The 27,887-nt window shown below is 35.6% G+C and overlaps 2 protein-coding genes across 2 annotated transcripts; one reads left to right on the forward strand and one right to left on the reverse strand.

Moving 5' to 3' along the window:
* Positions 1-7,211: 7,211 nt before the first annotated feature.
* Positions 7,212-8,757, forward strand: LOC106399506 (WUSCHEL-related homeobox 4). Its single transcript, XM_013839983.3, has 3 exons — positions 7,212-7,673; positions 7,939-8,253; positions 8,341-8,757. Exons 1-3 carry the CDS (start codon positions 7,428-7,430, stop codon positions 8,533-8,535), a joined length of 756 nt encoding a protein of 251 aa, XP_013695437.1. The 5' UTR covers positions 7,212-7,427; the 3' UTR covers positions 8,536-8,757.
* Positions 8,758-22,046: 13,289 nt separating this feature from the next.
* Positions 22,047-23,918, reverse strand: LOC106397105 (ubiquitin-conjugating enzyme 15). The gene is made up of 6 exons (XM_013837662.3): positions 23,755-23,918; positions 23,545-23,648; positions 23,359-23,461; positions 23,045-23,108; positions 22,415-22,503; positions 22,047-22,334 (listed from the first exon to the last, which is right to left on the reverse strand). Exons 1-6 carry the CDS (start codon positions 23,782-23,784, stop codon positions 22,239-22,241), a joined length of 486 nt encoding a protein of 161 aa, XP_013693116.1. The 5' UTR covers positions 23,785-23,918; the 3' UTR covers positions 22,047-22,238.
* Between the last annotated feature and the right edge of the window lie 3,969 nt (positions 23,919-27,887).

A 27,887-nucleotide genomic window follows, 5' to 3' on the forward strand; every position in this document is an offset into this window, starting at 1 on the left:
ACTAACAAAATTATATCCCAACTGAGTCCCAACATCTGAAATTATGTCATCTTGATTCTTGGTTTCAACTAGAAAGCGTATCTCAGGGGGGAAAGTTGACTTATAATCCCTTTGAGGCATCTAACTAACAGAGACCCTTTAATCCCAGAAAGCTCCAAAAAGTTGTATTCATCATGGATCCGGTTTTTTTTACCACTGTGCCTTCTCTATGAGTTTGTTGTTGTTGACCAGAACCGACATGATTTGTAGAAGAACATGCTTCTCAGTCATTTGCACGTATGTCCATGCTCGTTTCTGGCAGATTTCACTTTGTCTCCAATGCTCTTAGAATGATGTTCCTAATATTACTCAATGATGTAACTGGCCAGTTTCAGAAGCATAACAACGCCTCTGTGATTTCATTGGAGCGGACTCTATTTTCTTCTTCTTGTTTTGTGTTTGGTTTCCAATAGAGCTGCCATCTCCATCTGAAAGTATACGAATGTGGTGAGGATCCTCTGTTGGATTAGGTAATAAAAACCAAGAGGACAACCATCATTGTTAGCATCCTTATCGTTTCCGTCATTATCATCCTTAGGTCCATCATCGACGTCATTAGCGGTGCGGCATAAACATGCATGCGGTGAGGCATAAACATGCATCATGCACCATGCACCTTAAGTATTACAGAAACCGTGTAACTTTTTGTATCAAAATCAGAGAACAGTCGGATTGTTCCCAGAGTTAAAAAAAAATATTAGAAGTGGAGGGGAAACGTTACCTTCCATGGAGCCTCATATGAATGAAATAAAAGTTTTGATTTGATTGAAAGTCAGTCTTAGTGAAGTGACTCATTACATGTCCAATGTGTGTGACCATCCTTTGTTTAAGAAACAGAGGTGGTATGCCTTGAACCTGAATCCAAAACAAGAACTAATGGAGTTCTTCGCCATGTTGCTCCGGAATCAATTGATGTAGAGCAACCATACATTCGTTGAAAGACAATGGTCCCTGACAAAGAACAAAGAGTAACGTGTCCTTGAAATGAAAAAGAAACTGAATCTTTTTTTTGCTAACACCCCACAGCCTTGGTATAGCTACATCATTGCACATAAATTATGTTTATGGGGTTGTCGATTAGGAAATTAAACCAAAATGGTTGTCTGCAGCCGCTTCTATAGAGATCCACAGAAAGGTTGACTAACTCTTCATCAATTCCGAGTGAAATCTCATGTAATTGATTTCACAATTTGTCTGCCATTAACAAAATGAATAAATGAAAAGTGCTTCATTTTCCCTGGTCAACAGTTTGAAACAGAGACAAAAAGAAAAGATCTTAACCATTTTGGAAACAAAAACCGTTAAACCGCTATTCTGACATGGGCTAGCCGCCGTTAACTGTCGATAACGACTCCCCAGAGAGATCATACATTTTAAATTGAATCGAAACCTTGTTTGATTCTGTTGTCTTTATTGTTGCATGAGAAATAGTTTTCTTATTTAATATATCAAGAGTTAAATCTTACACTAAAAATTGAATTAATGCATTTTACTTTAAAAATAAATAATCATAAAATGTGAATGTAAAATTATTAGTAGTATAATTTTACTTAGAAAAAAAAAAAATAAACTTGTTAAAATATAGTAGGTGAACATAAAAACCAAATGAATATTTTTTATTTTTTAATATTAGTAAAAGTCTAAAATTTCCCTTATTAAATACAAAAGAAAGTATTATATTTTTACTGTATCAACATTCTACCTAGGTTATAAGAGATCAACATATGCCTGAATAATCTATTAAACTGCTGTATGGTTTGATGGGATTTCCAAACCACTTGTTGTCCTCTTATTTAACAAGATAACATGTTGTGCGGTCAATAACTAGAAAAAGTAAGAGAAGAAAACAAGTATTAGTGTTGTGTGTCTCCTTTTATGGATATGTACAGTGATTATGTTATTTCTATATCTTCTTAGAATGTATATTATAAATTAGTTTATTAGCCAGTATGATTATTTGTTAATTTATAAATTTCGAATATATTTTTTCTTATATATTTTTAGACTTTGGTATAATAATCGGTATTGTACTTGTTACAATTACCGTCATTTTATATTGCCATTCAGTTCTATTATATATATGCTTGTCACATAATAATTAGCTTGACTCGCTTGACCTACATAAATAATTTTATTTGTCTAGCTTTTTGCATTTTTTTTTGAAGATATGCGAGAGACTTTTGAGTGCCATTGCACATTCTTAAAGAATTCAAATCCATCTTAAAAATTAATTAACAAGGTAAAATGAAAGAACCTTTGTTAACCAAGAAAGGAGGGTGAAATTGGATTTCGTATAAACCATGAGCATAATCTGATACTCCTTGGAAACTAATTATGGGGATTGGTTCAATTTCTAGACTCACTAGTACCTCAAATTTTGCGTGGAAAATACTATAGATTTAAGTCTCTATTATGAATAAACTTGACTAATGGAATAGTATTTCTGCAGCAAGATCATTACTATGTTGGGGATTAGACAGCATATTCAATTAGGTATGAGGCTAAAGTGTTGGAGGATCCTTGGATTCCTACAACACCAATTAAGGATCCTCCAACACTAATTAGGGCAGCACGTCCTAATGCCCGATGGTACATCTGCGAATGACTGTCAGTGACTTTATCAAACATGATTCAAAGGAATGAGATGTGGAGATGCTTGAAAATCATGTAGTCCTAGAAGATATATCGTTGATTTATAGTTTGGCCACAAGACGAACACAATCAAAATACAATTTGCTGGAGCTTCACAAAGAGTTCATACACTGTTAAGTCTCGACATTGGATATCATGAAATATCCTAAAAATGAAGAACATAATGCATACTCGAAGCCAAGTATCACCAAACTTCAAGCCTTTTCTTTTCTTGGAGAATAAATGTTCCCAGAATGTGCCGCCTTATTTGGCAGCTTATAACCAGCCATGGGGCAGTAACTAGGAATCTGACACATCACCATGTGTGATGTTGTAATTATTTTCCTAAACGTTGGGATCTTGACGAATCAATCACTCATACCATTTTTGAGCGTCCACTGGCCTTGCAGGCAAGGTTTTTATAAGCAACACCCTTGCGCCCTGATATTTTCCCGATATCCAGTATTTATGCCAATATGGACTATTTTTTGGAGAAAGAGAAGTGTTGAGGATCTAAAGCTGGATAAGAACTGTAAAATCCGCGATCCTAGATAAGGACCGTCGGGACAGCCATGGTTCGAGGAAGCGAACCAGCCGGTCTTAGGACTTTAAGGCAAGCGCTCCATGGCCAAGATAGAAGGTTAAGGACGTCAGGTTGCTGAGACTTAACCTTATAAGAGAAAGAAGTCAGCTAGGATAAGTTGTACAGAAGCTGGGCGATAATTACGGGAAGCTCGATCAGCTAGACATAGCTCGGTCAAGCTCAGCCTAGCTCATTCCAAGTTAAGTCAGCTCAACCAGCTGGACTACTAGCTCACTCAGCCGGATCAGCTGGGATTCAGCTCAACTCACCTGGACTGAGTGTTTGGGTCTCAGGCAGTTGGGCCGGGTCCGGACTATGGTCGGGCCATATGGTCGACCCAAGGTGGCTACGGGCCGGTGAGCTCTTGTGGTCGGGCCATGGGCTTGGGATATCAGTTTGGGCTTCGGTTTGACGTGCATAGATATTGTTGGACATGCCTAGATGTGTCTGGAAACTTCCAAGATTCAACAGGTGCAATCTGAACCATTGATTGTAATCAATGGCCAAGATCTGTTCTGAAAGGATGCTTGGAAGAGATGTGTCCTTTGGACGTGGCCTTTGGTTCTCTATATAAAAGGGAGGACGTCCAGGGATTATTCATTCAGTCTTATTCAGTCTCATTCTGTCTGAGACAAAGGACACACGTCCTAAACAAAGTGATCCCCCAATGAGAACCAAGGATCCAAGCCGGAAGGGCAGGATCCGGGATCAAAGCCATAAGGGCACGATCCGGTTCATGGTGAGTATGGCTTAAGCCATATGAGGCCGTGGCTTATAGAAGTCACCGAGGCCAAGAGGAAGACCTATTCCTGGAGGGAAATAGACGCAAAGGACCAAGGGTCCAAGGGTGGTTAGCCGAGAGACAGACGAACCGATCGGTAAGGGCTATAGCGGCTGCGAGTGGTTCTATCTCTGTCTCTTTATATTATTATGTCTATATGGAACGTGCTAGTTAACCATGTTACCACGTCATAGACCCTGGTGTCATGGTTGGTTACGTTGATCGCTAACCATAGCCGATAGGTTGGATCAAAAGGGTGCTAGTCGCCAAAGGTTACGTGTTGCCAAGGGTCATGAGGTACCAAAGGTTGTGAGATACCAAATGATGCAAGTAACCAAAAGGTACGAGATACCAAGGGTTGCAAGTATCAAAGGGTACGAGGACCAAAGGGTACCAATGACCAAAGGGTGCATCGTGATCCCAAGGATGCAATGTATCGTGATCCAAGATCTGCGATCATGTCGTGATCCAAGATGTACGAATGTGTCGTGATCCAAGAGGTATGAGCGTGTTGTGATCCAAGAGGTACGAACGTATCATGATCCATGGGATGTGAACGGGTCGTGACCGAAAGGGTACGAACGGGTCGGGACTGAAAGGGTACGAACGGTATGGGACCGAAAAGGGTACAAGTGATTCCATGGTTAAAAGGACACCACATGCATTATGTTGGGCGTGGACCCATGGCAATGGGTTGTCAGTTTGGTCAATACATGAGTGTAAGGAAATAGCGAAGGCCTTAAGGGCTAGTGCAATCCGTACAACATGATTGATGTATGAACCATAATCCATGGTTAGTGGATGGATGGTTGGTTCTAGCCGCAAAGGCTAAATAGGATATCTTACAATCAAATTTGGGTTGGTGAGTAGGATATGTACCATATGATGGCAATGGAAGGCCGGTTATGTCAATACCTGCCAAGTAGGCGATGGCTTATGAAGTCTAGTGGTCGGATCATGTTTCATGACGATGTTTCGATGGCTGAGCACTAGTATGGATAGTCACGTTTCTGGAGTAAGAGTATTGATGTGATGCTTCTAGATATCAACCTTGGTGTTGATAACTTCGAGATTGGCTAAGAATCATGACGAAGTGTATGGCTAGTACTACGTGTCGTACACCTTAAGTATTGAGCTTAGGTGTGATTGTTCAAGGAAAGCCGTGTAAGATCTGATCATGGTTGAGTATGGACGACATGACCTCTGGATGATGGTCTAAGGTGTCACTACTAACCTGATTAATGAATCGGTTGGTATGAACAAGTCATATATGTTGTCTGGGTTAAGTCCCAAGGCCGATCAGGCCAGATGATGATTCATCAGTTCCAAGTCATGTGAGAATGGTTGGTTGATTGACTTAGGATCTAATGAGCTTTGTCAGTTCAGAAGATGGACCTGGTACTATTGCTTATAAGGCAAAAGGATTTCGGATTGTACATAAGGCGAGAAAGGCCAGATGTATGTTCTTTTTCTTTCAGAGACTTCTCAAAGGTTACTTATGTCTGTGGGAATGGTTGGTTGAATGACTAAGTACCTAGGGGAGCTGTTTGATGTAGGAGTCAAGATAAGGACCTTAAGTAAGATCATTGAGTGATCGTGGTCCAGTTGTCAAGCAAGAGCAATTTGAGTCAATGGAGAACCGATGAGCTAATAAGCTCCGTAGATGTGGCAAAGGTATGATCTAGCATTTACTTATGTAGATATAGATAGAATGGTTTAGGAGAATGTAACCTTAGAATTATGGCTTGGTTTGGGTTTTGGACTGACCTTTAAGCTAATTGGTAGTTGAGTAAACTGACCAAGGCTAAGGTGAATCGACCAGACAAGTGTTAGATTGGTTTTAGACCAATGGATAACTAGAGAATAATCCGCTGCGTATCTGTTGAAATGATCTAAGCTATTAATGACTAGGGAAGTCTTTAGCTAAGATTTAAGTTCGCCCTCGCCTATGGACGATATTATAAATAAATGGCAAAAATTAAGAGGTTCGGCCAGAAAGTGGACCGAGCGATTTAAGGCTTCCACCGCGGCCTAAGCGGCCGGATCGGGGTGTTACAAGAACCCATATACATGGATAATTTGGTATCTTTGGAAATCTTGAAACGATTAACTTTTCATAAGCATAAACAGTGACCCTTTTGATATTCGAATGCCAAACTTGGTTCTCAACGAATGTGGTTGTTCCTACAACATCACAACCATTAAGCAACGCTGATTAACTAGCCATATGCTTGGAAAACATATATTTGGTGGATGACTTCCACTTTTCAATTCAGTTGATGCAGATAGGTTTAGAAGGACATATCTAAATATATTCAATAAATGAGGACACGATGTATAAGACGACAGAATCAGCTTCGCATTCAGAATTAAAAGCACTGTTCTGAGCGATAGAGAGTATGTTACGATATTCAACTTGCCAGAATTTTGGAACAAACTACATAGACCTGATCACTTATGATTAAAGAACCTCATACATGGTAAAATTTCTTATAGATAGAAGTGATCAAGAACAAAGAAAATTCCAAGTATTCAAGATATCCTACATTTATCGACAACAAAATGCAATTTCGGGTTTTCTAGCTAAAACTGCAAGATCTTTTCATTGAAAGTATTTTGTTTTATTCCGGTGTAGTTGCCATACCATCTCTAATTTGAATAATAAAATGACCGTGTGATTGTCAATTTTTTTTATTATCCTAGTAAATACTTTCAATGTGTTTGTTCCAACTGTCTAATGTGTTATTACCGTTCAAACTTATATTACATTAATATAAATAATCAAGCTAGTAGAATTTCTAAAAAATGATATAAATGTGGTATTTGGTTTTATTTTATAGCTCTTTATCCTTTCCCAATTCACGTATGAATACACATGCAGTTAGTACATATTATGGTTTGTACAGTACAATGCGTATTTTTAATGTAATGCTTCATGCCGACATAAACATAAGACGTACGCATGTATTATGAGTATATATATATAGACACATCACACGTATGCATATCCATATTCACAAAAAAAAATAAAAAATTAATATTCACAATAATAAAATTTCGCTTTCTCAGCCAATAAAAACAGAGATTTCAATATCTTTCATTAGTTTAAAATTTTATATGCGCCTAATTGCTATTACTTCGAAATATTTATATTTGGAATAAAGACAGATATTTAAAGTCAACTATATCTCATCATTTGGTCTTTTGTTTCCCGACGCCCAACTTTTTTAAAAAAAATATCATCTGTTCATTTTTCATTCTTTTTCCCAACTGGATATCACCAATTACCATCATTCATAACACATTAGCATTTCGAGAATCCTTCTATATATACATCAGTCAAGTCATCCAACGAGAGCGACGACACCACATTTGTTAAATAAATATAAAGAAATGAAGGTTCATGAGTTTTCCAATGGGTTTTCGTCTTGGGAGCAGCAACAAGAGTCGCCATCATCCCTTAGCTGCAAACGCTTCCGTCCTCTGGCCCCTAAGCTCTCCGGCAGCCCTTCCTCCCCTCCTTCTTCTTCCTCGGGTGTTACTTCCGCTACTTTCGATCTCAAGAGCTTCATTAAACCCGATCAAGCCGCTCCAACAAAATCTCACTACTCTCTTGAACACAAACGAGACTTTTCTCAAGTCAGTCCCCTTATTTTACATTCAAATTTGATATTTTCAAGTTCAAATTTTTTTTTTGATATTTTCACTTGATATATTCTGTTTTAGTATGAGTTATGCAAAATAGACATTTTCCTTTTCACAAAACGGGGCATATATACCTAAAACATTAACAATCTGTAATGACTGAACTGCAACATGCCGTCTTATATTATATTATTTTATATTATATTAAATTTTATTATATCCTATTTTTTCCTTCAACAAACAAAATATGGCATATTAGGTGGAGATGCACCCGGGAGGGACAAGGTGGAACCCAACTCAAGAACAGATAAGAATACTTGAGGTCTTGTACAAAGGTGGAATGCGGACTCCTAACGCGGAACAGATCGAGCACGTAACTTCTCAACTCGGTAAATACGGAAAAATCGAAGGGAAGAATGTGTTCTACTGGTTTCAGAACCACAAAGCGCGGGAGAGACAGAAGCAGAAGAGGAACAACCTTAGCTTAAGTTGCCAAGGCAGCCTCAGTACTACTAGTGTCTCTAATGCAAGTGTAACAATGAAGACAAGAACATCGTCTTCAACTGACTTCAAGGTATGTTTTAACAAGGACTAGTTTATATAGTTTTGTAATGGAGTTTAATTAAATACAAGTAATGGTTTTTGTTTATTGTTTGTGTAGAGAGAACCAATGGTGATGAAGGAGTTACTTGAAGAGAACGAGTACAAGAGGACATGTAGGAGCTGGGGATTTGAGAACTTGAAGATAGAGAGCAGAAGAAACATAAATAGTAGTATAAATGCAACAATAGCAACTACTTTTAATATTGACAATGTAACTCTTGAGCTTTTTCCTTTGCACCCTGAAGGAAGGTGAAGAAGATGAGGCAGAAAATGTGGAATTCTTATGTAGATCTGGTTTGGGTTCAGTCGAAGTAGTTGGTATCTAGATATTCAAAATAATAATTCTGGGGATGATAAATAAGTTTCTAAGATTATAGAATCTACTTAAGAGTTCCCTTATAATTTACGAGCCTGATTTATCCTGTGTAGTTTCTTTTGCAATGTCTTCTTAATTATGAATTCTTAGTTTAGCTCATCTCTTTAGTTTCGTCTTTGTTCTCAGTAAGTTGCGAAGAATTTTTTTTCTCTCTAAATCTTTCTTTCTCTAAATCCTCTCAAAACAAAAAGCAAATCTCAGATCTACTTTGTTTTGGTGGCCGGTGGGCTCTCTACCGCCGCTGGTCACCCCCCCCCCCCCTCCCCTTTCTATTTCGCTCACCACCTCCTCCCCTCACCTAACCCTCTTACCCACTCTGATATACTGGTTTCTCTGGATCTCCACCGGCTCTCTTCGGGTTCGCCGGCGGTTCTCAACAGGAGGTGACGTTGGTGTCTTCGTCACCTCTGGAGCAGCAGTGAGGAGCTGGTTTCGTTTGTTAGCTGAAGGGTCCCCTAAGGTTTCTTTCTACAGTGGTGCGGTTCAGATCTAGATCTAGGTCAGATCTACGATTGCTGAGCTTTGACTACGGTGACGAGGAGCATCGCTGCCTCCTATCTCACTCTAGTTTGAGCCTTGCTCCCGCTTTCCTGTGTTCGCTCTCCTTTAGGTTGTTGTCAGAGCTTCTCATCTTCGTCTGAAGTAAAGCGGTGTTTGGAGGTTGTCGCCGAGGACCTCTGTTCCTGGTCTAGTTGTCAGCTTACCTCGGCGAGCTTCAAGGTGTGTCTCATGTCTTCGTTTTGTAATTTGATGCGCCTAGGGTCTTGAGGACTAGCCCGTTCTGGTGCGTATGTTTCGATGTCTTCAGTCACCAATTTGTCGCTGCCTTGTTCTGTGGAGTATCGTGATTCCTGTTCTTCAAGCCTCCGGAAAGAAGCTGGGGTTGATGTACTCTGCCTCTTGGAATCTTGCTTTAACATATCTTCTACGTGATGGAGCCGGAGTAGAAAGTATAAACCTCCGCCTGCATTGCAAGAGTCTATTTGTGTTTCAATGAATGTTTTTGCTCTCGTCCTTTTGGATCTACATGTACCTCCTTCTTAAGCTTCTGGAGTTTGGTCAGTTTTGGAGTCAACTTCACCTTGCGATGGCCGGGACGCCTAACCGCCTCCGCCTATCTGTGTTGTGATACCTCCTTCCGGATTGTCTCTATACTGACCTCTCAAATGGCATCTTGGCTTTTTGCAGCTTCGACAGCGTCTAAGCTTTGCCAACCGGGTGGCCGATAGCTGATATCTTTGCCCTTTATTTAGCCTTAAATTGTTCACCATGAATGAGTTTAAGCCTAACCTTGTGTTTAAGAATTTTTTTATATTTTTTTGGAGGGTTCTTAGATAGCTCATTGCTAAGTCTGAGCAGATTTAGATTCAAGTCTTTCTTGTATCTCAATACCATTTCTATGAAATAAATTTACGTTTTGTCCAGAAAAAGGTTCAGTTGTGATTAATATACAATATAATTTCCTTTTAAATATACTTAAAACACTGTTCTGACGACTAAAGAACAATAGTATCTTCTAATTATAAAAAAATAAATTCTTATAACAACAACAGGTCGTCAGTTCCATATAACATATATGATATATGCAAACTTATATGTTAAGTTGTAAGACTTTTTGTTTTGATAATTTTGTACATTTATAAAATGATAATAATGTAGCAGTAATTTTTTTTGTAACTAATGTAGCAGTAATTTTGTTTACAAAGTTTGTATTTTCCGATCTTAATTTTTGAATGTGTCAAATAGGCATCAACGTACATATAACCTGTGGTTCGTATTTGATTAGTTGTTTGTCTAATGCTTTATTGACTCTCGCGATTGGTATTTTGTAATCTGGTGGAAACAAAAAGAGTGAGAAAGAGAGAGTTTGCTTTTTAGGTTAAAAGTTAAAATGGCATTATATGAGACACACTCGCTGAAGACCATGCATTTGCTTTCTCGCTAGATCGAATGCCAATGCTAGCTAGCTGTATACGTATACATATTTATATAGCTATTATATATTTCCCACTTATACAGACAATAATTTTCTTTTAACCTTCTGTCATTCGGAAGTCTACACGTAATAGAAAAAAAAACTATACCTATGTAGAGTTCCTAACAAATCTAATATGTAGATTTATTGCGTAGTACTCTACATCGTAATTTTATCTAATAATTGAAATTTAAAATTGTATAAAAATAATTGTTGTGAAATTTTTAATTAATCAATATAATGGTAAATGTGAAGCAAATAAATTAAAAAATTATACAATTGAACAATTTTAAAAATATATATATATTAATTTGGTAAACATGTGTTAGACAATGTTCATCGTTTAGCAACAAAAGGTTATAACATGTTATGTCTTTTATGGTTAGATTTCTTAGGGTTAGATCTTAGATTGAGATTTTTGTTTTTGTTTTATTGAGTTAAATTTACATATTAATGTTTAGTAGTTTATATTTTGTATATTATGATATTTGATAAAATAATTGAGACTTTTTTTATCATCAAGCAAATATTTAGGATTTAAGATTTGTGGTTTAGGGTATAGTAGACGTACAGTAAAGTGTACTTCATTGTATACTTCTTTTTAATCTACTTTAATGGTGTTTCCGAAATAATTATCTTTAAAATAATTTTTTACTTTATGAATAAAAATATGGAACTATATATTATAACTATTAAAAATAAATAAATTTAGTAAATAATATATTAAAATTAAAACAATAAATAAAAAAGAAAAAAACCGTTGTAGACTTACAAAGAAGTATACTCATCGGTAGCAATTTAATCCAACCAGATTTAACTAAGTTAATTTTAACTAAACCAACTTAAACTCAACAACTTTTAACCTAATGTGATATCATATATTAAAATTGTTAGAAGAGTAAAAAATGAAAAAAATAAATTTATATATTAATTTTTCTATTACAATAATGAACAAAAACAATTTCTTGTAGACTAATTTGTAACTCAACAAAACCAGAAACAATTTGAGGTTAAAAAATCAAAATAATTTTGATTAATTTATTTTCTTGTATGAATAAATTTAAATTATAATATTCAACAGTTTAAGATCATATATTAAATTATCAAAATAATAAAGAATACACAACAATAATTACTTTACCATAGTAGACTTTCAAAAAAGTATATACAAAATTTCAAAAGAAGTTTAAAGTGTCGTAAATTTTAACCTAGTTACAATTTGTTTTCTCCTTAGATAAATAAAATTTACACAATCTCTCTTTAAAATGGTTGCAAAAATTTCTAAAACTCTATCACTTCTCTTTAAAACTCTCACTTATCTCTAAAACTCTTTCATTGTTAATATTTTCTCATGTCTTTCTCACAATATTTTCTTATTTTTTGTAGGTAATATCATTCATGGTTTTCATATTCCCCTCTAAAAATGTAAGTTATAGATCTATAGATTTTAAATACGTATTTTTTTGCTTATATTCAAATAAAGTTATACATTCAAACTCTATGTATTTACTTTGGTACTATTTTATCCTATAAATTTTATTTTTGATTTTTTTTTCATATTTAAAACTAATTTTCACATTTCTAAATGTACAAAATTTTCAGATCTAATAATTAGCTGATAGAGTAGACATGTAATTTTAAGCAGACTTCATTGGAAGTTTACAAAAATATGACTTAAAATTTTTTTGTTCTATATTTTTTAAATAATTTTATCTTAATTTTCATATATTTTCTTCCATGGTTTTTATCTGCTCCTCCCAGAAATATAATATTTACTTCTATATATATTAAATGTATGTATCTTACTCTATTAAAAGGGGAATATTTGAGCCTATCGACCTCAGCCAATTAAATCATCCAATGAAATATGATTTTTGCCATGTCACTATTTATTGAATCCAATAAAACACTTCATCTTCATTGTTCTTATTGACCCCTCTGAAATTACCGTAATCCTGCATTTAAGAACCTCCGTTTTTTTAAACTTAATTCCCTTCGTTGATCCTTGCAAGATGAGAGACGATGATGTTTCAACTTCCGTTGTTTTCTCTTTATAACTATTTTGCTGAATTTTAGCCAAAGGTATCACTATAATTTGGAATCCTGCTAAATTTTAGAAGTAATATTTAGTTTACAAAACGAAATAAAATAACCGTACACTATATTCTCATCTTTATTGTGTTAATCATGTTATTCTTTTTGGTTTCGTATGATGGAAACCTATTTTACAACACATAATCCATGATACATTTGAGAAACTAAAAATAAAAACTTAAGATTTTTTCAAAATTAAAAAATAAAAATAGAAAACTCTGTACTACAAAATATATGCAGAACATAGTAAAAACATTCGGTTTAAATGTATCAGACAAGAATATATTCTAAATTTACACTATTAAAAGGGAAATATAAGCTCCATTGAACCTATCCACCTCAGCAAATTAAATCAGCCAATGAAATATAATTTTTTTGCCATGTCACTACTTATTGAATCCAATAAAACACTTCATCTTCATTGTTCTTATTGAAGTATCTGAAATTGCTGTTATCCTACATTTAAGAACCTCCATATTTAAACTTAATTCCCTTCGTTGATCCTTGCAAGATGAGAGACGATGACGTTTCAACTTCCATTGTTTCTCTCTTTATAACTCTTTCGCTGAATCTTAGCCAAAGGTATCACTTCTTATAATTTGGAATCCTGCTAAATTTTAGATGTAATATTTAGTTTACAAAAGGAAATAAAATAACCATACACTACATTCTCATCTTTATTGTGTTAATCATGTTATTCTTTTTTAGTTTCGTATGATGGAAACCTATTTTACAACACATAATCCATGATACATTTGAGAAACTAAAAATAAAAAATTAAGCCTTTTTCAAAAATAAAAAATAAAAATAGAAAACTCTGTACTACAAAATATATGCAGAACATAGTAAAAAACATTTGGTTTAAATGTGTAAGACAAGAATATATTCTAAATTTACACTAAATACAATCTAGAATGCAAAAATATACATACAAAAATGACAAGTTTTACCAAATTATACCATATCATTCGCGTGTAAATATGTCCACGTAGTATATGGAATAATATGTTCAAATAATAGAAAAAATTTCAGATCACAATGATCCAAATAACAGACCACTATTTTAAAGGAATAGATAAATATGCAAAGTTATAAATTTTAAAATTACAAGTAACACGTAAAATTGTAGGACAAAAAAATTGAGTTCAATAAATAAAATTATATAAAGTTAACGAATTTTTAAAAATAAATGCAAAAAACAATACAAAATATAAACCGCGCGTAGCGCGGTTAAAGAATCTAGTTTTTATTAATATTTAAATAAAGTTACATATTCAAACACTATGTTTTTAATTTATTAATATTTTGTATCATAAATTATATTTTAAAGCTTTTATATTTAAGTTTATTTTCATGTTTATAATGTATATATTTTGAGATTAAAAAAATATCTAATAGAATAGACTTCAAATGACGTCAACTTAAAAAATAGAGCTAGTATACTTCACTTGAAGTATATGATATATCATAGATTTTACCTACTTTTGAACATGATTTATATATGTTTTTAGAATCTTTTATATGCATTTGGAGTCTTTTCAGAGCTTTTACAGGTTTAGGTACTCATTTGAGGAAAATGATGATTCTGGGGTATTTTGGAACTTTTTTGAGAGTTATGTTGAAATCAATAAAGAGGATCAATTATTGAAGATAAACATCGATCAACAAATCGCTTCCAGCATCGACGGATCACTATCGATGTCAATCGAAGGCGAACCATCCGCGAGAATCAACATGTAAGGAAATCACAAGTTTTACCCAAAACTCCAAGTTATTACATCTTAAGTCTCTTGCCGTATTTTAGACTATTTATTAGGGTTTTGTATCATTTGAGAGACAGACCTTCTTGAAAATTCTTCTACCATTGTCACACATTGAAGAGGAGGCACACTTGATAGCTTAGAAAGCTTAGGATAGGAGAGAGAGATCTGAACTTCATTACAGAGAAGATCTTGAACTCCCTTGTTTCTTTACTCTCTGTCTTGTTTACTTTTCATACACATTTCATTTAAGTATTATTCAGACCATCATGACCATGTTTCTTATGAATATGTCTGAGTAGTCTTATTGTTAGATTAGGATTCTTCAAAGGGTGATCAATGTATTGTTAATATGAACTGTTGTTAGGATGTTTTAAATAGTTCATCATCTACGTGCTCTTAACGCTAAGTCTAGGATTGACCGTAAACTTAGATCTGAGCTTTAATTGGCGCAAGCGAAATCTTGGTTAATTGCCTGAAACAAAGCTAGTATGATCTAATTAGGTAGATACACACGGAAGTTGGTCTAGGAGATTAGAGAACTTATCTAACCTGTTTGCAAAGTGTGCTAGAAGGTTTATTTTAGATATAGAGATCGACGGGCTAAAAGGTGTATTGATCGACATTCATATAGAATCGTCGATCGGCACTTTCCAGAGATCAACAAGGAACATATGAGATCTTAGATCTAAACATTAGATAACGATAGGCCATTGATTTTACCCACTTTTAGCCATGGTTTATAAGTGTTTTAATAACAAGTTAATATATTCTAGAGTCTATTTAGTTTATTTATAGGTCCAAGAGTGTTTTGGAAGAAATTGATCATTTTGGAGCATTTTGGAGATAATTGGAGAAAGCATCCGACCTGACTGTCGAGCAAGACTTGCGGTCGACATTTAGAAGAAATAATCGATCGATGCACAACCTGTGACATCGATCAACAGCGAAGCGCGCAGAAGCTTGCCAACATGTTAGAGGCAAAGGACCATTTTTTTCCAAACCGACTTAGAGCCCAAGACTTCACCAGTTTACAAGATTACCCCTGACGTGTTTTAACCTAATATTTATAGCTTGCCAACATGTTAGAGACAAATGGTGCTTTCTTGTTTTCTTTTTTTTTTCACAGCAAAGGTTTTCTAGGATTTTAGTAGAGTTGGAGAGAAGATCCAAAGAGATTTGTGGTTGAAACTCAATTATTATCTATCTATTTATGTATGCAGTTTTCTTACCTTATCATTGTTGTTATGAATTTCTTAGCTATGTTTGAGTAGTTCTATTGTTAGATTTAGGGTTTAAATAGGTTATGATGGATTAGCCCGAACTATAGATTGCTAGTTGTGATATTCATCGTTAGGATTGTCATTAATGCCTGTTTCTAGTTTAGCTAGCTAGAACTTGACCTAGGAGTTGTAGACTCAAGTTATCACTTGCATCGTGCATCGCACCCTAAATTCGTCCTAATTGAGCTATCATTGCTAGAGTAAGGTGAAAGCTGATCTAGGAAGCCTAGTGAGGATTATTCAACCCGTGCGTAAAGCTTGACTAACGCTCGTTGATCGATATTCCTATAAAATAATCGATCGACGGTGCGAAAGGTGTATCAATCGATATCCCTCTAAAATCATCGATCGACACTTCATCTGGTCAATAGACAAACCTAGAAAGCGAATGCCGATCAGTTTGTTATTAAGAGCTTGAGCTTTATAATATCATGCATACAACTATTAAGTATCTATAGGATTATAATCCTGATTACCTGAATATAAACCATGAGTCTAGCTATTTCATCTAAAAACCTAATCGAATCAACGTAGCAACTACCTTGCTCACAACCTGCTTATTTACATTTAAACATAATCAACCTAGCATAATCACTCTGATTAGATTTATTAGGTTCCCTAGCTCCTTGTGGATTTGATTTCTAAGTACTATGATAAAACCTCTTATTTGAGAGATTAATTCACTCCTTAGGGTAATTTGAGTAAGATCCAATTTGGCGCCGCTGCCGGGGAGCTTTGATCGTCTATAGATTTAGTCTGATTAGTTCTTTGCACCACTTTCTGTCATAAATTTTTTTCTTGTCTTTTCAGGTGCATGCCTAGCAGTACAAGAAGCAAACACGGAAACTCAACTGCTATTCTCTTCAGATCCTGCAAGCTTGGAACGTTCAATCCACAAAGAAAGACGCTCCTCATCGATCAAAATAAACGCTAGTTCGTCGATAGACACTCGCCAACCACCGTTGATCCAGACACCGATTCAATCGACCGACACTCGCTCACCACCGTCGACCGAAACTACTCTTTCGACCGATATCTTCCATTTGACATCTATCGATACTTCATCCCGAACATCAATCGATACTGATTTGCGAGACATGGTTGCTACTTTGGTTTTTGTGCTAGATGAGAATGGAGACCTGCATGACCAAGATGGTCATCTACATAATGCAGCATGTGAGAAGATAGATGCTTAGGGGACTGTAATCTTTGAGCCCGATACTGATTCTACAGGAACTGATCAACCTGTAGATGAGGCTGCTCGACCCAGAACGTTGGATGATTACAACCGTCCGGATCATTTCTATGCCAACAGATCAGCTATTCGCCCTCCAGCTATCCAGATAGGCAATTTCGAGTTGAAGCCGCAGTACTACACACTCGTGGGACAGACACCCTACTGTGGGTTATCTCACGAGCATCCTATGGACCATCTGGAGAGGTTCGAGGATCTTATATCTGCTATCAAAATCAATGGAGTCCCTGAGGACTACCTATTCTGCAAGATCTTCAAATACTCACTTGCTGGAGAGGCTTCGCATTGGCTTAAGCAGTTACCACCAGGATCTCTTACATCCTGGGGCGACATCTTTGATGAGGCACGTGCTGAAGACTTGAGGAGCAAGATTGCTACATTCACTCAAAAGCCTACATAGTCATTCAGAAGCTCCTAGATCAGATTCAAGTCTTACCTAGTCAATGATGTACATATGCTCAGTACTTTCTTCAGAGGCATCGCAGTGCAGTATCAGATGGCTGTTGATGCTTCCCGCGAAGGGAAGTTCAACACTAGGAATCCATAAGAGGCTGTGAGACTTATTGAGAACTTGGCATCCAACAATAGCACCAAGAACACTGAGTTTTAGAGCAGGAAATCTGCAGCCATCCTTGGGAAGGAGCAGATGGATGAGGTGAAATCATATTGTTGCGTCGATCGATATATTGAAAGCTGTATCGATCAATATTCTTTAACAATCATCGATCGACACTTTCTCGTGATTTATGTACGAAAGTTGAAATCTGAGATCTAGATATAGATAATCCTATTGATTTTACCTAAGTTTGAGTTCGAGAACAATAAATATCTATAAACCCCTAATAACCCAACTAAGTTGCTTACTTATCATACCTGAGATAATACATGAATCTAGCCATTTTCTCAACTATTAACAATCTCAAATTAGACAAATTGAACAACTACCTTGTTTGCCACTTCATTTACTGCTTAAAACCTATTAATCTAGTTTTATTTGAAGACTATAAATCTCATGTGTAATCTTAGAGTCTATGTGGATTCGATCCCTAAGTACTACATCTAAACCTCTTATTTGAGAGAGCAATTCACTCCTTAGGGTAATTTGAATGATATCAAATTTGGCGCCATTGTCGGAGACTCTTTCTTATTACCTTTAAATTAAGTTTAGAATATAGTCTAGATTTTTTATTGTATTTGCTAAAGTTTTCCCTCTTTTCCTACTGGCCTAGGTACTTAAGATGGAGGACATGGATTTCGGCCAAACATCGATCGACGAATTAACAATAACATTGAACGACGGGTTGACGGAAAAATTGACCTACGCTTCACTACAAATCGACGGTACCCCACCGGAAGCAGGTAAGTTTCCTCTTACAATTCATACTAATGAGGAAGTAGTCCTAGGGGAATCTAAAGGTCAACTAAGCAACGCAATCAATCAAATTATAAATGAACAGGGAACTGCAATCCCTGTTAAAATTAATTCAATCTTAAATAAAGTTGAAGAAACAAAATTGCCTTTGCAAGACTACTTAAATCCTAGCAGGACCTGTTCTAATAAGTCAACCATTAAGCTACCAAAAGACGATACCAAGAAATCCGGGCTTAACCTCGAATACCTAATCTTGGTACGTCAGAACCCTTTCCGTGGAACCATCTCAGAACACCCACACGATCACATCAAAAATCTAGAAGACATCATGATTGACGAATACAACCGTTGTAAACTCTTCTCATTTTCCTTAGAAGGAGACACCAGAAAATGGCTAGATCAATTACCAGCAGGATCTTTAACTTGCTGGAAGGAAATTAGGAGTGTTTTCATTAATCACTTTTTCGACTAGACACGTTATTGGGATGTGAGGAAGAAGATCTCCACATTTCGCCAAGATCCACGGGAATCATTAAAAAACGCCTGGGGAAGATTCAAGAGTTGTCAACTTGAATGCCCCCACCATGGTTATTCAGAACCACAACTTATTAACGCCTTTTACGGAGGTATTAGCCTACATTACCAAACCACATTTGACACAGTGAGTGAAAGGAGCTTCATGATCTCACTCAAATTACCCTAAGGATTGAATTACTCTCTCAAATAAGAGGTTCAATTGTAGTACTTAGGGATCGAATTTTCAGGGAGCTAGAGAACCTAATAAATCTAATTAAGTTGATTAAGCTAGGTTGATCATGATTAAATGTAAAATACAGGTTTGTGAGGAAGGTGGTTGCTCAATTGATTGATTGGGGTTTTGGTACTTAGATAAAAGTAACCAGACTTAGAGTTTTTATTCAGGTAATCATGATTATGATCCTACAAATGCCTAATAAGTTGTATGCATGATATTATAGAGCTCAACACTTAATAACAAACCATTAGGCTCTCCTTTCTATGTTTATCTATTGGCCAGTGTCGATCGATGTTTCTATAGGAATATCGATCGATACACTTGTTGAATCGTCGACCGATTATTCGATTGGAATATTGATAGACCATGGAATTTACCCATTTTTAACCTTGGTTTATAAGTGTTTTAATATATATATATACTACGATATATATATATACTACGATATAGAGTCTATTTAGATTATTTACAGGTTCATGTACGATTTGGAGGAATGTGGTGATTTTAGTATCTTTTGTAGCCTTTTGAGTGGAGAGCTGCACAGACGCATTAGATGTTGAGTTATGGATGGAGACCTTCCCACCATTAGATTTGGCCCATCTCTTGATACAAGATAGAGCTTTTAGTTAGCTTTCAAATGCCACAGGTTTGAGGTCAGGTCAGTCAGCATCCTATAGCAAAGTTATGCCCGTTTACTGAAGAGTGGTCAGTCTGCCTCGCGTGAGAAAGCTGTCGAGGAGATGATAGACTATCTATCGACGGTGCACCCTTGCTATCTATCGACGGTGATGCCAGAATATGGGACAAGCATATTTTATGACCGACTGAAGCCCAGAAGCAACCACAAATTACCAGAATACCTTTGGACGACTTAAAACTCTATTTATGTATTTTCTAAACCATTGTTGACGGCAACACTTTCTTTTATTATTGTTCTAGGTTCGGAGAGAAAGGAGGAACTACTTCAGAGTCCTCCTGGAACTCCTTTGGTTTTTTATATCTATTATATTGTAGTTTTATATCTATTCATCTATGATTTTTTGTGACAACTTCATGCTTGAATAGGTCCACCTGTTAGGTTTAGGGTTCAAATAGGTTATGAGGGATTAGACCCAAATATAAAATTGCTAGGTTGTGATATTTATCAATAGGATGTTCTTACTAGTGTTTTAGAGTCGCGAACTAGAACCCCGATCTTAGAATCATTAGGCACAAGTGATAGCGTGGTCTTTTCTCTGAATAGATCCTCATTGAACTATGATTGCTAGAAACAAGTGATAACTGATCTAGGAACCCTAGTGAGTACTTTATCAACCCGCGCGTAAAGCTTGCTAGAAGCGTCTCGATCGATATTCCAATAGAATAATCGATCTACGTCATGAAAGGTGTATCGATAGTTATTCCTCTAAAATCATCGATCGACACTTTCTAATTGTTCGACAAACGATTGTTGAGATCATTAGATCTAGTCATTAGACGAATCTAGAAAGCAAACGCTGATTGATTTGTTCTTAATTGTTGAGCTCTTTAATATCTTGCAAACAACAATTAGTCTCTATATCATTATAATCCTGATTACCTGAATAGAAACCCTAGATTTAGCAACCATCCTTTCATCAAACCTCAATCAATCAGCCGAGCAACTGCCTTGCGCACAATTGCATTTTACATTAAAACTATTAGCCTAGCTTAATCATATAACTATTAAATCTATTGTGTGCCCTAGCTACCTGTGAATTCAATCCCTAAGTACTACAATTCGACCTCTTATTTGAGAGAGTATAAATCACTCCTTAAGGTAGTTTGAGTTATATCAAATTTGGCGCCGTTGTCGGGGAGCTTTGATCGCCATTAGATCTTTTCTAGTTAGATTTAGTCTAGGTTTATTCGTTGTTTAGATTTTCTCCGTTGGTCGGAATTGTACGTCGGTGATTCGCTGGGTAAACGGAGTTCTTAGGGTTTCTGCGAGAACGCGTTCGATCAATGGCGCAGAGCTCGTTCCTTCGTGGATCTTGCTACGAATGTCCTGAAGTGACTGCTTAAGCTCTGTGAGTTCCTGGACAGTCGTCAGATCTGGGCTGCCGGGAGTTTGGACGGCGCTTGCCGTTCGATAGGTATCGAACAGCTGTCTTCGAATCGTCGAAGCTGGATCTTTAGAGTTTCCGGTCAAGGGAGCGAGGATGGTGGCGGGCTGCTTGTTTATCGGCTTTTGAACGGCGTCTTGTTGAGCCATTCTTTCCATGATGGTGTCGACGAAAGCTGCTGCTGTTGGAGCGGCTTCAGCCGAGGTGGACTTGTCACCGGACGGCGAGTCTGAGAGAACCATACTGATCTTTGTGAAGCTACTTTGTCGGGCCCCACGGTGGGCGCCAACTGTTTGAATCGAGAACTGTCGGAAACTAGTAAAAGAAAACGAGAACTCGTCGGTGGATCGAGACAAAAACGTTTATTAGATAAGAATACGTTCAGTCGGTTTACAAATAAAAAAATAAGCGGTAGAAAGCAAACAAGCGAAAGCTAGTCCGCCAGGAAGTACAAGTCGACGAGAAAGAGAAATGAAACCCTAGTTGTAGCCGAAAGTAAGTGTGCGTGGTCGATTTGTGGATCTCCTTTTCGCTGTCTCTTGCTCTCTTTATATAGACGACCAGTCAATGATCTAATTTGCCTCCGCTCAATGCTCAATGGGCTTTCTGCTCGTTGGGCCGAGCTATCAGGCTGTTGTGTCAAGCCGTCAAGTCGCCTGCTTGCAGTTGCTCGTTCCGTCGACTAAAGACAGTTTTGAGTCGAGCCGATCGGTAGTCCACAAGCTAACGAGCCGAGTCTTTTCTAAATGGTTATGGGTCAGGTTAGCTATTATATGGGTCTTTTGGGAGGATCAAATCCATACCAAACAAATTTAAAATCAAAAAGTGTATATGGGATTTCAGATTCCGGCAATGTTTTTCTCCTCTTTGAGTTATTGGGAAGTGTGAGCTTGACATTCCATAGGTAAAAGTGAAAAAGATGGAGACAATAAGTTGAAAACATTTAAATGTGTGAGGATTGTCATCTTCATATTACAATAAAGGGCTTCTCTTGTTCGTTGCATCAAGCCTTGTCGTCATGGAACCACCACCTCGTCTCCTTGGGAGACCTCCCGTTCTTACAATTCTTCACGTAACGATCATTATCTGCGGGGCGTTCCTGCAATAACATATACGTTTGTGACTGAGCTCATACTTCACAGTTTATGTACATTAGGAAATAAAAAAGGAAGTAGGAACCTTTGCAGGTGAACTTGATAGCATGGAGAGAATGCTGATGCAGACGGAACTCACAGTCATTGCAGGTGACCACGAGTCATATAGAATATCTGCCAAAAACAACCCACAGATATTTATACTAATTCTCCAAAGGAATCACTATCATCAGTCTACATGCTCAGGGATAAGCAAATCTGAACTAAGATGCAAAGCGGAGAGATACATGAACTCAAACTCCATAGCAAGTACAAAATCATGAGTCTAACAAGAGCTCTGCGTGTTACCAGCTCAGAGGCATAAGCTATGATATTTGAAAAAGATTATGATTTTGCAAAAGCATAAACAGGAATTATATCCTAACTTTGAGCAACAGACAGAGTCGTTATCCAATAGAAACATTTCTAAATCACAGAACCATACAATTGGTCCAACCTCGGGTGATCAGTTATCACCAAAGCTATCTTCAAACTTGGTAAATTCTTCATTACATATCAATCATAAAACTAACTCGACAAGGTATTCATAGCATCACTGCACATTAACAGCAATAAGAAGGTATGCAAGTTGGTGTAATACAAGCAAGATAAACTAACCCTTGAGATGCAAATTAAAACAAAATAAAACAATAAGCTAAAGAGATGGAGCAAATACCCAAACAAATATGTCCATTGCTGTAAATATGTGGGTGTGACGGTGCCGGAGGAACAAAAATAACCTGCTCAACCAACAGCAGATGAAATTAATCACACTAACTCCATCAAACAGACACCTAAACCCAAAATAAAATAAATACTATAGATTCAATTAGGTTGAGTAATATCCATAACAAAGTGTAGCCAACCAAAGAGAATCGAAGAGAAAGACACATAAACATGTAAGAAAAGGAAGTACTTCCGATCAGATTCGCTATTACAAATGTCAAACAGAAATAAAACAAGAAAACCTAGAGGATCGAGATGACATGCCTGGGGCGCTTCCATAGGGTAATTAACGGGAAATTCAACCTGAAGCTGGTAAGTCTCGTTCGCGTAGAGCGTCCCCGGAGCTCCGGTCACATCGATTGTCCATCTTTCAAGATCACACCAACAGAAAACAAATCGATCAAGTGTTCAAACAGAGAGAGAGAGATCAAGGGTTCATTTTGTTCTTACTTTTGAAGATTGTCGGTAACTTTGTGCCTAAATCCAGTGGGAGGATTTAATTGCCACTCGGTAAGCTCTTTCTGCAACCTATTGCACGCGATCTTGCTTAAGGCCTACGCATAATTGCAACAACCACTCCGATTTCAGATGTCATCAAAAGTTCTATACAAGAGAGAATAACAAATCCGTGAAGATATCGAAGACATGCGAGATAGAGACCTTGCGTGAGGGAGCGGAAGAGCTGGTCATGGCGGAGAAAGAGAGAATGAAGGTGTGCGATGCGTCGCCTCCTTTACTCTTCACGGTTTTTTTTTTCAAAGGGACACTTTCCTTTTCATTAAATTAATTATTTTGGATGCAAGAGTAACTACAAAAAAAAGGAAATATTTTCAAGAGAAAAAGACAAAAATAGCATTAAATCAAGTTTTTGTTCCCAAACTAGCATTCAAGGTCAAAAATCACAAAAATAGCATTTAATGTTTTATCAAAAGTCACAAACTTAGGGTTCAGAGTTAAAGGGTGGGGTTTAGGATTTAGGGTTTAGGGTTTAGAGTTTAGAGTTTAGGGTTTAGGGTTTAGGGTTTAGGGTTTAGGGTTTAGAATTTAGGGTTTAGGGTTTAGGGTTTATAGTTGAGAAATGAGGTTTTGGGGATAAGATTTCAAATTTTGAAAAATAAAAAAATTAAAATTTTCAAATGATAAAATGCTATTTTGGTCATTTTAGTTTTTGAGTGCTATTTTTGTGATATAAACTTAGAAATGTGCTATTTTGGGGATTTGCCCTATTTCCAAATAAGAAAGAGAAAATAAGAAAGACAGGAATGAAGAAGAGAAAAAGACAAAAATAGCACTAAATCAAGTTTTTGTTCGCAAACTAACTCTCAAGGTCAAAAGTCACAAAAATAGCACTTAATGTTTTATCAAAAGTCACAAACTTAAGGTTTAGAGTTAAAGGGTGGGGTTTAGGATTTAGGGTTTAGGGTTTAGAGTTTAGGGTTTAGGGTTTAGGGTTTAGGGTTTAGGGTTTAGGGTTTAGAGTTTAGGGTTTAGGGCTTAGGGTTTAGAGTTTAAGGTTTAGGGTTTAGAGTTGAGAAATGAGGTTTTGGGGATAAGATTTCAAAGTTTGAAAAATAAAAAAATTAAAATTTTCAAAGGATAAACTTACAAAGGTGCTATTTTGGTCGTTTTAGTTTTGGAGTGCTATTTTTGTGATATAAACTTATAAAGGTGCTATTTTGGAGATTTGCCCAATGAAGAAAGGACAATTCTCCAAATTATATAATTTTTAAGTTTTGATCACAAAAATACAGCACAAGGAATAAAAAGATCAAAATATTTTATTTAATAGGTAAAAGATCCTAATATCCTAGATATATAATAAAAAATTAAAAAAATTAGAAAAATAATTTTTTTTATAGTTTTAGGTTATATGTTTTCAGATTCGAACTTTTTTATAAAAATTAATTTTATAAAAATTTTGATTTTTTTCAAAAAATTTTTTTGTAATCGAAAATACTTTTTTAAAATTTTTATTTTCAAATTTTTAATATTTATTTATTATTTTATAAAATTTTAAATCTCAATCTCAAATCTCCAACCCTTAACTCTAAACCTTAAGGTTCAGATTAGTTAACCATAGGGATATAAGTGTATATTTACATTTTTAATTAAATATTTTCGTCATTTTGATCCTTTGAGTCTATATTTGTGACATAAATGTTTTTAGTGTTATCGTATGGTATATCCCTAGAAAAAAAAAACATATATTCTTTTTCAAAAGACTTTCAAAAAACTTAAGAGATTATCTTAGGCCTGGGTTCGATACGGTTTTTTCGGATATGGATTCTTTGGATCTAGACATTTGAATCCAGTTAAGTATTTGGAAGTTTTCGGTACGAATTCGGGTCGGTTCCTCTTAGATCGTATCAGTTCAGATCTATAATTAAAATACATATAAATTATCTATAACTAAGTGATAATTTGCGCTCTGCGCGGGATGAGAAGACTTAAAAAGATTATAACTTTGAAAAAATATTACAAATATTTATTGGTATTCAACGAAATTGTGTTGAATATTATAGGAAATATTTTGTAGGAAAAGTTATCTATAGGTATTAGAAAGGTAAAAGTCATAGACAAATTTTACATGTTGTATAATAAGAAATTCAACGAAATTGTGTATGTCTATATAAAGTAAGCTTTATTTAAAAAAAAAAAAAACTTGTGCTATTTGTTTAGTTTAATTGAAATATAGTTCGTGGAAATGAATCAATAAGAATAAGGGAAAACTTATATAAAATTAATTAAGGAGTAAAGATAAAACAAAACATATACGTAATAATACGGGTCTAGGGTTAATTTGATGAAAGCAAATAGCCATAATTATATATAATATTCACTAATTAATATTGGGTTTTTTGCAGAACTGACCTACAACTTAAAGTCAAACACAAAACTAACCTCCTTTTTTTTTGGAACTTAGTTTTGCCCTATTAACCCCACAAGTTCATATAATTCACGAAAATGACATCAATTTTTTTTTTTTTCGAAAATGACATTTTTACTCTCTCACCCTCATCATCTTCAAGTAATTACAAGATTGTCATTGTCATCAATACCCTAACCACCATGAACAAGCAATTTGCAGCTCTTAATGCTCCCAAAATCGAGTTACCCTTCTTCTTTTTCCATTCTTATGAACTAAACACAATATATCTCTCACTTTCTCTCCACATTAAGCTAAAAAAACTCAAGATTTTGATTTTACATTTTTTATGGTTCATAAAGTCATAGAAGCTAACGATTATGGGTGGGTCACTTTCGTTTGAGATTCTGTGTGCTTGGAGAAGCCTTATGTGTGCTAAGGAAGTTTTTTCACCAATTTAAGGTATGAAATCGAATTTTTTTCCAGATCTGTTCATCAGACAACTTACATGGGAAGTCGTCTGGCAGTAGACGACCTACCTGGAAGTCGTCTGGTCAACGCAGAGGTTATTTTTGCAATTGAATTTGAAATCTGTTTTCTGAGACGACTGAAAGTTAAGTCGTCTGATTTTGTTTGGTTACAAAAAAATCTCCAAAGAACCTAGACGACTTATATTTCAGTGGTCATAGGTTAGTTTTACATTTGACTGGATTATTTCAAAAGTTTGACTTTCCCGGACGACTTACATTTCAGTCGTCTGGTGAAAATTGAAATATCAATATTTTATTAACACTATACGACTTACAATTAAGTCGTTATAGGTTAGTTTTGCAATTGAAAAAAAAACTTCAATATTTAATTATACCTAGACGACTTACAATTCAGTCATCCACTCGACGACTTACATGTAAGTCGTCCATGATTTTATTCCGAGATTCTGGTCAAACCTCGTAAATCCTGGACGACTGAATTGTAAGTCCTCTATATATAATTAAATATTGAAGTTTTTTTTTCAATTGCAAAACTAACCTATGACGACTTAAATGTAAGTCGTCCAGGAAAGTCAAACTTCTGAAATAATCCAGTCAAATGAAAAACTAACCTATGACGACTGAAATGTAAGTCGTCTAGCTTTTTTGGAGTTTTTTTTAACCAAACAAAAGTAGAAGACTTATTTTCCAGTCATCTCAAATAACAGATTTCAAAGTCAATTGCAAAAATAACATCTGCGTTGACCAGACGACTTATATTTTAGTCATATGGAATACTTAGATTGAAGTTGTCCACGTCGACCTAAATGGACGACTCTCTGGAAGTCTACTAGATGACCTCCGTGGATGTCGTGTGCGTCAATGTTTAATAAACTTGCATTTTCTCTAAAACTATAAAGACTTTTTAACATTTTCTTGTTAATTCATGTTTATTAATGAATATTTGGGCTACTGAATGAAATTTATAACTTAATTGGTGATATTTATGAGGTTACCAACATTCACGTTAATTTAAGTTTCTAACTGATCCGAGAAGACTTCAGTGGAAGTCTTCTCCGCTAGTTTTTAAGTCTTCTACGTTAGTTTTTGAATAACTTGTATTTTTAAGAGTGATAAGTAATTTCAAGATATGTAAAACTCATATTTACAAAATATGTTCTCTCCCTTAGTTTTACTAAAGTTGACTAAGTTTTTCAATGCAAACTTTTAAAAAAATATGATATGCATTGACTAGTTACTATTGTTTGTTTCCATCTTTTAAATATTATTGTTATAGATAATAATGATGATTATTGTTATGAGTTGGAAGAAGGGTTAAAATACTTCTTAAAATGTTGTATCAATATGAAGCTACCAACATTCTTGTTTATTAAGATGAGAAAAAGGCTATTGGAGTTTATTATTGCATATGAGAGATCCAAAGATAAGAAAAAGGC

This window comes from Brassica napus, chromosome C5 (assembly GCF_020379485.1).
Source record: "Brassica napus cultivar Da-Ae chromosome C5, Da-Ae, whole genome shotgun sequence".
In the NCBI taxonomy this organism is placed as follows: Eukaryota; Viridiplantae; Streptophyta; class Magnoliopsida; order Brassicales; family Brassicaceae; genus Brassica; species Brassica napus.